Here is a 12875-nt window from a genome sequence, read left to right as displayed (position 1 = left end):
ACACACATATATATACATGTATGTATGTATATATACACACACATATATATATATATATATATATATATATATATATATTTGAGACAAGGCCTCACTAAATTGCACAGCCAGGGCTCGAACTTGGTAATATTCCTGCCTCAGCCTTCCATGGAACCTCTAGTTTTAGTTTTTTAGGTGTTAGAATTACACATATACACCATCTGTCCAGCCAAAAACAAACAGACAAACAAACCACCTAACTTTTACAGTTTCATTTTGCCCTGCCACTTACAAAGAGTGTCAATTTCCAAGTCTGTGTGACCCCGGGAGGAATATACACACCCCAGTCACTGAGATCACAAGACTGTCCATATCTGTGTCTGCCTGTGGGGGTGCAGATGCCCTAGCTAATATAATCCCAGAAGCATATGCAGCCCCTTTGGCACCTCCACCAGTGCACTCCCCCCAGCACGTGTGACTGCTGGAAGGTCCAGATTCCTGTCTGAGGGACCCAAGGCTATTCGCACTGCAGTTGTGGTGCCAGGCACAGTTTCCACTCTGCAGTGTGTGTGACTGCAGCCGTGCACACTCCCACCCGTGAGACCTCAGGAGTGTTCATACTCCTCGATAAGATTCCAGATTATCCACAGCCCATCTCTACCATTGTAAGGTTGTCCACACAATGATACGGTCTATTCTAACTTGTGTGTGTTGGTATATTCTAAAATAATGCTGGACTTCTTTCTCGTCACCACCACCCTGCCTGACCTTTGTGGCCATGACCCATGAGGGGCTGTTCGTGCCTAAATTCAGGGGATCTTGTATCTCCAGCTCCACCAACACTGCAAGCGCTCCCTTCCTTTCCTGTTTCCCTTCAGTGGCCTCAGTGGACCACTACATTTCTACCTCCTCCTTCCCAAACCCCTGCGCGCGCACACACACACACACACACACACACACACAGAGGCATACACATAGGTGCACAAGGCTCACCAGCCATGGCCACTGCTGAATGCCAATCCTGCCACCAGCCGAGACCAACACGGAATCCCTGACCTGGCACCTTTTCCTGGAGTGATCACATTTGGATGGCTTCCATTGTGGAGGAGACAGCATTGTGTTCTGACTGGAGTAGACACTGGATATGGATTTGCCTTCCTCAGTTACACTGCTTCTCTGAACACTACCATCTGAAGCCATGTGTGGGGGCACACACTTATTATCCTAGCCCTAGGAAGGCTGAGGCACAAGGAATATGAGTTTGAGGGCAGCTTGTGCAACTTAGCAAGACCCTGTCTCAAAAAAAATGAAAAAGAGCTGGGCATGGTGGCTAGAGGCTGAGGCAGTGATAGAGTGCTTGACTAAAATGCATGAGGCACCAGCCATGGCGGCACATGCCTGTGAGCTCAGCACTCAGGAGGCTGAGGCAGGAGGATCGCCACAAGTTCGAGGCCAACCTGGGCTACACAGTGAGTTCAAGGCCAGGCTGAACTACATAGCCACACCCTGTCCCCCCCCAAAGAAAAACCCTTCCACCTGTAGGTTTAGAGAATGCCTCTACCACTGTGGTGTGGAACAGCACAACAGTGCTTGTGATCAAGGAACTCACTTCCCAGCAAATCAAGAGCAGCAATGGGCTCTCGCTCATGGAGTTCGCTGGCCTTACTATGTGCCCACCATCCTGAAGCAGCTGGCTGGACAGAACTATGATGCCCTTATAGAGATGCAGTTTCGATCCTGGCTAGGCGACAATATCCAGCAAGACTGAGACGAGATTTTGCAGAAGGCCACATGCTCTGAGTCAGTGTCCAGTATATGGAGCTGTTTCTCCCATAGCCAGGATTCACAAGTCCAGGTGGGGCTCAGCAGCAGAGTGCTTGCCTAACAGGCCGGAGGCCGGGTCCCCCCAGCACTGCACAAAGGCAGGGTGGGGGTGGATACAGGAATGGAGCCACTCACCATTCCCCTTAGGGACTCGCTAGCAAAATTCCTGCTTCCTGCTCCTGCTACGTTATTATTTTTTTTTCCTGCTACTTTATATTCTGCTGAGGGAATGCTGCCACTAAGACTAACACCCTGCCAGGTGGGGCCCCTCACACCTCAGAACCCAGCAGGCAAGGAAGGGGTTAGCAGCGTTGGCTCAGGTGATGATCCTGACTACCTAAGGCATTTGAACTGCTGATCCACAGGGAGTAAAGAATATTCTGGAATCCAGGAGATCCCTTGGGGGCATCTCTTAACATTGCCATGCAACTTCCACCAAGATCAATGAAAAACTACAGCACTGGGAGGCTGAGACAGGAGGATTGAAAGTTTGAGCCCATCCTGGGCAATTTAGTAATTTACCAAGACCTGTCTTAAAATTTAAAAACAAACAAACAAACAAATAAATAAATAAATAAAAAGGGCTGGGGAAGTAGCTCAGTGTGAAGACCCTGGGTCCAGTCCCCAGAACCACACACACACACGACAATGGACCAATCTAGGCAGGAGCACAATCGCCCCAGGCCCTTGAGGAATGAAGGTACAAGTTGCCCTGTAGGTAAAGAACCTGGAACAGCTGAGAGGCTTCTGGAGGCAAAGGGAATACAGAATGGGCAGTGAGAGAAGGTAGTTACAGTACAAGTTACAACTGCATGACAGTTAACGGAGCCAAAGATCATAATTGTCACAAATATTTCCTCCTTGCTTTTGGGGGGTTTTTGTTTGTTTGTTTGTTTGTTTGAGACAGACCCTCATTATGCAGTTCAGGGTGGCCTTGAACTCACTATGTAGCCCAGGCTAGTCTTGAACTCACAGCAATCCTCCTGCCTCAGCCTCCAGAGTACTAGGATTACAGGCATGTGCCACCACGTCCAGCTACAGATATTTCCTCTTTATTTTGCTGTGAATATGTTTGTGTGTATATAGCAAATATCTTTGGTTTTTTCTTCTCATTCCTTTGTGTAACATGAGGTATGTTGAGTTTATGTCAGTATTTAAGTATTGTTAATTTTACATCGTACTAGGTGGCGTAATGGCCTTTTTATTGTCTTCATTTGGAGATTAAATATAGTTTAATGAGATGGGTATGACTGCCGAGTTGACAAGGGGTGGACTTTGATGTCAATCTTATGTGTCAGCTTGACTGGGAGGCCTAGTGCCCTGACTGACATTATTTCTGGGTGTGTCAAAGACTTTCTTCAGGTGAGCCTGGCATTTAAACTGGTGGGCTGAGAGGGATGCAAATTGCTTTCCCTGTGACTGCACATCACCCCTCCATCGGGGTCTGAGCAGAACGGAAGGGTTCAGGAAGAGGGATCCACTCTGCCTGCCCAACTGCTTGTATCTTCTGTCCTCCACAGGGACTTACACCCTCAGCCCACTGCTTCTCAGGGCTACACTACCAGCCCTCCTGGGTTCTCCAGCTTGTAGATGGCAGATTGTGAGCCTTTTCAGCTTTCATAATTCCTTATAAAGCCAGGTATAGTGGTGCATACCTGTGATCCCAGCACTGTGGAGGCTGAGGCAGAAGGATCACTGCGAGTTGGAGGCCAGCCTGGGCTACATAGTGAGTTCAAGGGCAGCCTGAACTATACAGAGAGACCTTGTCCCAAACAAGTATAATTCCTTATAATAAATCATACAATGTTTCTTCTCTGGAGAATCCTAACGGGTACACCAGCCATTTCACCTCCATCTCTAATACCTACACAAGTGCCCAGAGCTGTGTGCACAAGGCTGGTAGGAGCAAATGATAGGGAAACCTTGTAAAGGCCAAAGATTTGTGCAATCTGAGAGAAGCATGCCCAGGAAAACTTTGTGAATGTGCATCTATAGCCAATGACTGCTGCAGGGGGAAGTGAATGAGAGTTCGTGTCCTACCATGGAGCACCTACTGTATGTGCTACAGAATGAAAAGGACCTGTGTTGACAGGCATGGTAGCACACTCCTGTAATCCACTCAGGAGGCTGAGGCAGGAGAATTGCCGCAAGTTCCAGCCAGCCTGAGCTACATAGGGTGTTCAAGACCACCCTGAACAGCACAGTGAGGCCCTGTCTCAAAAAAAAAAAATGACCTGTGTGGCGGAGGTTTCTTCTTTCTTTCTTTCCTTGGTACTGGAGGTTGAACGCAGGACCTCATGCATTTTTAAAAATTTATTTGTTAGAGATAAGAGTCTTGCTATGTAGTTCAGGCTGGCCTTGAACTCACTGTGTAGCCCAGGCTGGCCTTCAACTCTTGGGGATCCTCCTGCCTCAGCCTCCTGAGTGCTGGGATTACAGGCGTGTGCCACCAAGGCCTGGCACCTCATGTGTTTTAGTCAAGGACTCTCCCACTGAGCTACATCCCCAGGCATTTAAAAAATCTTTATTTTGAAAGAAGATCTTGCTAAGTAAGTCACTAAGGTATCCAGGCTGGGCTTGAGTTTGCAATCCTCCTGCCTCAGGATTACAGGTGTGTGCCATCAAGCCCAGCTCCTTTTAAATGTTATTTTATTTTGAGACAGGGTGGAAGTTGCCCAGGCTGACTTGAATTTGTGATCCTCCTACCTAAACTCCCTCAGTAACTGGGATTACAGGCCTGAATCTCCACACTCATATCCTTAACAATAGCCACAGCCCTGCGCGTTTGGTTTGGGGGGAGCAAAACTCCAGGAGCAAAACTCTCAAACTCTTTTTTCCCCAGGGAACCCGACAGGTAACCTGAAAGAGAGAAAGGGGCTGAGCTCAGCATGAGGCTAACAGGGATAGAATGTCTCCAGAGTTTGGGGCGACAGGCGGACGGTAGATAGGGACGAGAAGGCCTAACCTTACTCCTTCAGAGAATTCACAAGGTCTCACCTTGGGGCACAGAATTATTTTTGTTGGATTTGGTGCCGTTGGGACAGGACCAGGGCCGTGTGCCTACAGAGCTGTGGCTCCTCACGGAGCCACGCCCCCAGCCCCTCCAGGGCCAGGGTTTAGGTCAGAGTCCTTGGACGTGCACCACCTACTTCTGCAGGTCCCGCCCTCCCTCCTCTACCCCTAAACCTGCGGGCGGGGAGCCTCAGTCGACTCAGAGGTCCCAGCGCCGCCACTTACCCTACCATGCTGCGCCGGCTGCCCGCCAGGCTGTGGAACGGAACTGCGAGGACTCAGGTGAGCGCGGCCGGAGCCTGCAGCGGCTGCGGCTTCCCCTCCCTCTGTCTCCCTGCTCTGCCGCTTCTTGCTTACCCCCCCACCCCCATTTCTCCATCCTCCCCTCTCTTTCTCTTTCAAAGACAAGCAGAGGGCAGAAGCCCGCAGAAAGGCCCGGCTCGGCCGTGGCGGCCCGGGGACCGGGGTAGGGGGACCTGGTTGGGCGTGGCTGGTCCTCCCGGGACAGGTCTGGGAGACAGGTGGAGAGGCCCAAGGGCCCCACGGAGGGTGTCCCCGAGGCTGGCTCCTGGGTCCCCTGCGGAGGGCGGGGAAACAACGCAGTGACCTTGCGGTCTGCAAGAGAGTTGAGGGACCCCTGGCAGCCTGAAGAGACCTTGAAGAGGACTCTGGGGACTCCCCCCAGTCCTTTCCTGTGGAAGCGAAGGCAGAAGGGAGGGCTGCGTGTTCCAGACTCTGACTCCACCTACTACTTAAGTTGTGAGGAATAAAATAGTCTGCGGGGGAGCGACCCAGGGCCTTCCACGGAACTACATCCTCAGACCTTTTGTATTTTCTCATTTCCACACAGGATTTGTTAGGGTTTTTTTGTTTGTTTAGTACCGGGGATCGAACCAGGGTCCAGGGTCCTTGCGCGTTCGAGGCAAGCAGCGGAACCACTGAGCTAAATCCCCGGCCCACAATTATCTTTTTTATTTTATTGATTGATTGATTTAGATAGAGTCTCGCTATGTAGCCCAAGCTGGCCTTGAACTCATGGCGATCCTCCTATCTCAGCCTCTACAGCACTGGGATTATAGGGGTGTGCCACCATGCCTGGCCATCTTTTCTTTTTTCTTTTTTTTTCTTTCCAGTTTTGTGACAGCTCAGGCTGGCCTTCAATCTTGTAGTGATCCTCCTACCTCAGCCTTAGCAGTACTGGGATTACAGGGATTTCAGGTGTGTGTCCCACCGCCCCTGCTAACCTTTTTTTTTGTTTTGTTTTGTTTGTTTGTTTTTTGTGGTGTTTTTTTTTTGGTACCAGGGATCGAACTCGGGTCCTCATGCTTGCACAGCTGGCTACGAAACCACTGAGCTAAATCCCTGGCCCCTGTTTTGTTTTTTTGGTACTGGGGATCGAACGGGCAGTGATCCTCAAATGGCTACACACTAGCCTCTTCCTATTGGATAAATCTACCCTGGAATTTGCAAGGATGGATTTCCAAATCTACCAAACAGGATCTGGGGAGTGAATCTGAGCTGGCAGGACCCTGGGTAATGGGAGGAACAGGTGGAGTTTATTCCCACACACCAGCAAAATTGGGGTATGTGCACCTAAAGCAGTGATTCAGGCAACTGCATGGCTCCAGACCCATAGACTGGAGTAGAAAAGCTGAAAATTAACCATGTGAACGCCAATACCAAGAAGCTGGAAAAGGAACAGCAAACTGAACCCTAAGAAAGTAGAAGGAAGGAAAGTATAAAGAGCAGCCAGGGCCACTGTGTCCTCATGCACGGTGGCCACCCTCACGCTGTAGGGTATGTTTCTTTTCCTACTTTTACTTTGCCGAAACTTGCTCTGCAGAGCTTGTTTATTTTCCCACCTTTAAAAAGAAGAGCAGCGGGGCATGGTGGTGCATGTCTATAATCCCAAAACTTGGAAGGCTGAGGCAGGAGTATCACCAGCTTGTGTTACACAGTGAGTTCAAGGCCAGCCTGAATTACAGAGTGAGACCCTGTCTCAAAAAACAAAACAAAAGAAGGGCCCGGGATTTAGCTCAGTGGTTTTCTATCTTGCAAGTGCAAGGACCCGAGTTCGATCCCCGGTACCAAAAAAAAAAAAAAAAAAAAAAAAAAAAAAGAGCAGAAATTGGTGAAATAGATAGCAAACATATATAACAGAAAAATCAATGATGAGAGCTGGTTTTTTTGTTGTTTTTGCTTTGTTTGTTTGAGACAGGGTCTCATTGTGTAGTTCAGGCTGGCCTTGAACTCACTACGTAGCCCAGGCTGGCCTCAAACACGCAGCAGTTCTCCTGCCTCAGCCTCCCGGGTGCTGGGACTACAGGTGTGCACCACCACACCCAGTTTACAGACATTTTCTTGCAGCACTGTCTCCTGGAAATGGGCGCAAGGAGGAAACAGAATAATTGGAGAGGGGACTGGAGTGGAAGAGAAGGAAAAGCAAGTGTCCAGTAGCAAGGTGCTTTCTTCTGACTTTCATTTTATTTTTTAGTCATGGAGAAACAGCAGTCAGACCGCTTCCCCGTGTCTTATCCGGAGACTCGACCACATTGTGATGACAGTAAAGAGCATCAAAGACACCACCACCTTCTACTCCAAGGTCCTGGGCATGGAAGTCACAACTTTCAAGGTAATGCTTCCCCAGGTAGATGAAACCATGATGCTAATTGTTTTTTTTTTTTTTTTTGGTACCAGGGATCGAACTTAGGACCTTGCCCTTGTGAGGCAGGCGGTAGAACCACTGAGCTAAATCCCTGGCCCTTTTTTTTTTCTTTTTGAGATAGAGTCTCCATATGTAGTTCAGGCTGGCCTTGAACTCACTATGTGGCCCAGGCTGGCCTCAGTGATCCTCCTGCCTCAGCTTCCCAAGTGCTGGGATTACTGGCAGGTGCCACCACACCCTGGTCTGTGATACTAATTTAAGGGCTGGGATGTGGCTCAATGGAGGAGTGCTCACCTAACCTCATTTGTGAGGCTCAAGTTCCATCCTCATTACTGCAAAAAAGGGGGGAGGGTAAAATAGAGCTTAACTCCAAAGACTAAAACACTGGAAATATGAAAGAAAACATAAAAGGATCAAGGGAGCAAATTCCAAACTCTGAATAGAGGGACCTGCAGAGAGAGAATGGACAAGAGGGAAAAAAATGTAGCATAGAAATAAAGGGAAGCCAGGTGTGGTGGTGCACACCTATAATCCCAGCACTTTTGAGGCTGAGGCAGGAGGATCACCTCAAGTTCAAGGCTAGCCTGGAATACATAGTGAGACCCCTGTCTCAAAAACAAAATTTCCCAAGAGCCACATCAGAGACCAGAAGATAAAAGGATACCTCAAGGGGCCAGGGATTTAGCTCAGTGGTTCCCGCGCCTGCCTTGAAAGCGAAAGGTCCTGAGTATGATCCCCGGTACAAAAAAAAAAAAAAAAAAAAAAAAGGACACCTCAAATTTAAACTACGATTCTATATCCCAACCAAACTATTGCTCAAAGTGTAGATAAAACATTCTTAGACATAAAAAGCCTCAGAAATTTGTCTGCCTGAGGGCTGTGGGTGCTGCTCAGTGGTGGAGCTGTTGCCTAGCCTGAGAGAGACTCTGGGTTCCATCCGCAGCAACACTACAGAGCAAATACATAAATAAAATGAATGGAATAAGAAGAGATGGAAGTCAGGAATCAGTGGTCCCCAAGAGAAAGACTGTAGAGAACGATCGGTCCAGTTTGGAACAGGACAGAGAAAGGACCAAAAAAGATCCAAGGAAAAAAGAGTTTCCAGCGATGAAATATATCCCTGAGAATTTGGAACAACTTCAGCTTCCAGAGTGGGGAATGAGGGCTGGGACGGAGCTCCGCAGTGGAGCACTCATCTCGCCAGTGTGCGGAGTGAAGTGAGACACAGAAGAAGGAAAATGAAGAAATACAGTGAGTTCTACAGCATGGTAGCGTTTGTAACACCCACACAGAACATAATGCTCTTTCCTCAGCCGCTTAGGAAAACCAAAGGGTGCTTAGCCAACACATCAGACTTCTGATGGCGGCCTGAGGTGACCATGGGGATAGAGAACGAAGAGAAAACGAAGCAAATCATAGAGGTGGGCTTTCCCTGGGCCAACTGCAAAAAAGATGAGGTGTGCATATGATGCCCGAGCCCCTGTGGTTGAATTGGAGAACAATTTCAGGACCAAGAATTGTAACAGCTGCAGAGCAGAAAGTAACCCTGTCACCAGCCAAAGAATGAGAGGCATATTAACATCTCATTCCAGTCATTTATTTATTTATTCCATTTGGGTGTGCAGGAGACTGAGCCAAGGAATGCTCTGCCACTGAGCTACATCCCCAGCCCTTTTATTTTGTAGTTTAGAGACAGGGTCTTGCTAGTTTGCCCAGGCAGGACTCGAACTTGTGATCCTCCTGCCTCCCTCAGTGCTGGGATCACAGGCCTGCACCATTGTGCCCAGCTAACACCAGACTTCTTTTTAGCACTCCAGATTCGAGCAACATACTTAAAAGGCGGTGGGAAAATAATACCAAGTTAGAGTTGTACGCTGAGCCAAACTATCAAGTGTAAAAGTGAAATAAAGTCATTTTCTGATAGTGGGTATGGTATCAATCAGTGATATGAAAGAAAAAGAGAAATTATAAAAGAAATACCAGATGCTAAGAGATACAGGAGAGGAAGAAACAGAGAAGACAACAAAGCAACAGAATTATCAAAAAACAAGCATCATCCCCAGCACTGCAAAAAAATAATAAATGAACTTGCAAGTGGTTGTTTAAAAATTATAAAGGAGGGCCGGGGATTTAGCTCAGTGGTTTTGCCACCTACTGCACAAGCGCAAGGACCTGAGTTCGATCCCCGGTACCAAAAAAAAAAAATTATAAAGGAGTCAGAAGAGGAACTAAATGACAGAATTCTATTGGGAGAGGTTGTAATATTCATGGGCTAAATTCACAATTTATCGTAGATTTCAAGAAAATAAAGTTGCTAAATCAAGAAATAGTCTCAAGTCAGCATGGTGGTGCTTGGGTAATCTGAGCACTGGAAAGGCTGAGGCAGGAGGATTGTCAAATTTGAGGTCATTCTGAGCTACATAGGAGTTCAAGGCCAATTTGAACTGCATAGTGAGACCTTGTCTCAAAAGAAAAAAGTCTCTGGCTGGGCGCAGTGGTGTGCACTTTTAATCCCAGCATTCTGGGAGGGTGAAGCAGGAGGATCACAAGTTGATCCAACCAGGGTAACTTGGCAGTTTAAGGAGGCCTCATTTGAAAAAAATTAAAAAGGGCTGGAGATTGTAGGTCAGTATAAACACCCTGGATTCAATCTTCAATACTGAGGGGAAAAAAAGAGAAGAAAATAGCGGTGCCCTGGTTCACTGTTCTGAATTGTGCTGGGGAGTTTGTAGGAGAGAACTCAGTAAACAGAGATTTAAACAAGAGCTTTCTTTGCTGTCACCGAGCAGGGTCTGAAGGAGGAAATGAATGGGCACAGAGTACCAGCTGAGTGGCCAGAGAGGTTCCCAGAGTGCTGCCTGCCTCCATTTCACTGTCCAGTAATGCTAAGTGCCCTCCTTTACTTGATGGCCTCCCACCCACCAAGGAATGCTGGGAAATGTAGGGTTATTTATTTTTTTAAAAATAAAGCTGGGCACACAGTTGATTCCATCAAAATTGGGGTTGTAGGGCCGGGGATTTAGCTCAGTGGTTTCGCCGCCTGATGCGCAAGCTCAAGGACCTGAGTTCGATCCCTGGTACCAAAAAAAAAAAAAAATTGGGGTTGTGTTTACCAGAAAAGGGAGACCAATCCTGAGGCTGAGGCAGGAGGATCTCTTCAGCCAAGGAGTTCGAAACCAACTTGGGTAACATGGTGAGACTGTCTCAAAAGGAAAAGAAAAAAGAGGGAAATATTATTGGTTAGACAAATTGCTATCTCTGCTATGGGTGATATAGACATATTTAGAGACATGAAAATAATTTTGAGATGGTATAAACGTAAAACATGCTCATGCACATTGGGAGTTTCTCTGAGGAATGAGCTGCATGGAGCAGGGGCTGGTGTGCAGCAACCCTGTTGTTTAAGAAGATACCTGGGGGGGGGTGGCTAGCTCACTTGCCTTGGAGCTTTAGTTCTACTTGTCTTCACTCCCCTAAACAGGGAGACCAGAAAGCACTACGTTTTGGAGATCAGAAATTTAACCTGCATGAGATGGGGAAGGAATTTGAACCCAAAGCCATCCACCCCCTGCCTGGCTCCCTGGACATCTGTCTGATCACAGAGGCTCCTCTGGAGGAGATGATCCAGCGCCTCAAGGTGCGAGGGGCTGCTGCTTTCTCTGTTTTTCTGTTCTTTTGTGGGGTGTTTTGTTTTGTTGGTGATAGGGATGAAGCCAGGGCTTCACGTGGCCGTGCTAAAAACTACAGCCACAGCCCCAAGCTTTGTTCTTTTTGAGAAAACTGCAGATGCCAGGAAAAACACAGTATGGCCCAGGGAGGGCTCCCTCAAGCTTCAGACTGATGATTTCCCTGTATTCACACAATGCATGTTCACAGTTATCTACTCAATTACCCACCACACCAGGCGTGGTGGCGCACACCTGTAATCCCAGCACTTGGGAGGCTGAGGCAGGTGGATCTCGGCCCGTCTGAACTACAGAGTGGGCTCCTGGCTCAAAAAAACCCCAATAGGAATAAGGCTGGGGGTGTGGTTCAGTAGAGGAGCGGGGGCCTGGGTTCCATCCCCTGTATCACACACCTGCACACATACAAGTAGTATAGACTTGGGGCCAGACTGCCCGGGTTTCAATTCTGTTCCTGTCACTCACTGGAAAGTACTAGATACTATTTTCTTGTCCACTTTACAGAGGGAGGAGGCTTAGCTATGGGGCTGTCTGCTCTTGGGCAGAAGAGGGAAGAAAGAATGGCAGGAGGTGAGGTCAGAAAGATAAAGGATGGTTCAGGGGCTTCTAGGCCACTGTTAGGAATTGGATTTTAGTCTCACATGTGGGCTCTGATAAATGACTTGTTTTCTTCTCCCTCCTCAGGCTTTTGATGTCCCCATTGAGGAGGGCCCAGTTCCCAGAACAGGGGCAAAAGGACCGATTATGTCCATCTACTTCCGAGACCCAGACAGAAACCTGATTGAGGTGTCCAACTACATCTCATGATCACCACCACCCTCTGTGTTTCCCCTCATGCAGGTTTGAGACCAGACCTACAGTCTAGAGGGCTCCATCCAAGCCATGCAATAAATGAGCAGTCTCCCTGAGTGCGCTCGCTATTCTTACCATCTCGGTGCTGCCTGGGGTTTTGTCCATGGTCTGAGTTGTCTGAGCTCTTCAGGAGTCCAGAGCTGGGAGTGGTGGTGTGCAGGAGGCTGAGGCAGGAAAATCCAAAGTTTGAGCCTAGCCTGGGTAATTTAGGGAGATCCTGTCTCAAAAAATAAAAAAGGGCTGGGCATGTAACTCAGTGCAAAGGCCCTGGGTTTCATCCTCAGTGGCACAAATAAACAAGAAACAAATAAATTTCCATGACCAGGGTGTGACATTGTTTTAGGACCAAATTCAGGTTGTCTCCTTGGGATTCAAAACTCACAGATTTCTCCTTATCAGTTATCCATCCTTCTTTTTCTGTTTTTCCGGTATTTTTGTTTGTTTGGTTTGGTTTTTTTTTTGGTGAGACAGGGTCTCACCATGTAGTTCAAGTTGGCCTTGAACTCACTATGTATCCTAGGCTGGCCTCAAACTCCAGTGATCCTTCCACCTCAGCCTCCCAAGTGCTGGGATTACAGGCATGCACCCCCATGCCTGGCACTTGCCTAGTTTTAAGACAGGTTGCCTTGGACCCAGAGTTTATCTGCCTGGAGGGAGATGGATGATTCATGGGAAGAAAGGGAGGAAGGGAGAAAGAATGGAGGGGGAGGGGAAGAGGAGGGAGGGAAGAGCAGATGGGCAGATGGATGAATGAGTGGAAAAGTAGATGGACAGATGTGTGAATAGACAAGAAGCTCCCACCCCCTGGAACATCCCTTTATACATGTGAGAAAGTGGTATGTAAGTTTGCAGGTTGGCCA

At 48.0% G+C, this 12875-nt stretch overlaps 1 protein-coding gene across 1 annotated transcript; it reads left to right on the top strand.

The window, feature by feature from the left end:
- Window positions 1-4899: 4899 nt before the first annotated feature.
- On the top strand, window positions 4900-12071 carry Glod5 (glyoxalase domain containing 5). The gene is made up of 4 exons (XM_004871953.4): window positions 4900-5097; window positions 7310-7447; window positions 10962-11117; window positions 11848-12071. Exons 1-4 carry the CDS (start codon window positions 5047-5049, stop codon window positions 11968-11970), a joined length of 468 nt encoding a protein of 155 aa, XP_004872010.1. The 5' UTR covers window positions 4900-5046; the 3' UTR covers window positions 11971-12071.
- The last annotated feature ends 804 nt before the right edge of the window (window positions 12072-12875 follow it).

This window comes from Heterocephalus glaber, unplaced genomic scaffold (genome assembly GCF_053883595.1).
Source record: "Heterocephalus glaber isolate CG9 unplaced genomic scaffold, H.glaber_assembly_v1.0 deba00001546, whole genome shotgun sequence".
NCBI classification, from domain to species: Eukaryota; Metazoa; Chordata; class Mammalia; order Rodentia; family Bathyergidae; genus Heterocephalus; species Heterocephalus glaber.
The sequence above is the reverse complement of the archived record's forward strand: the minus strand, read 5'-3'. Positions and strand labels throughout refer to the sequence as shown.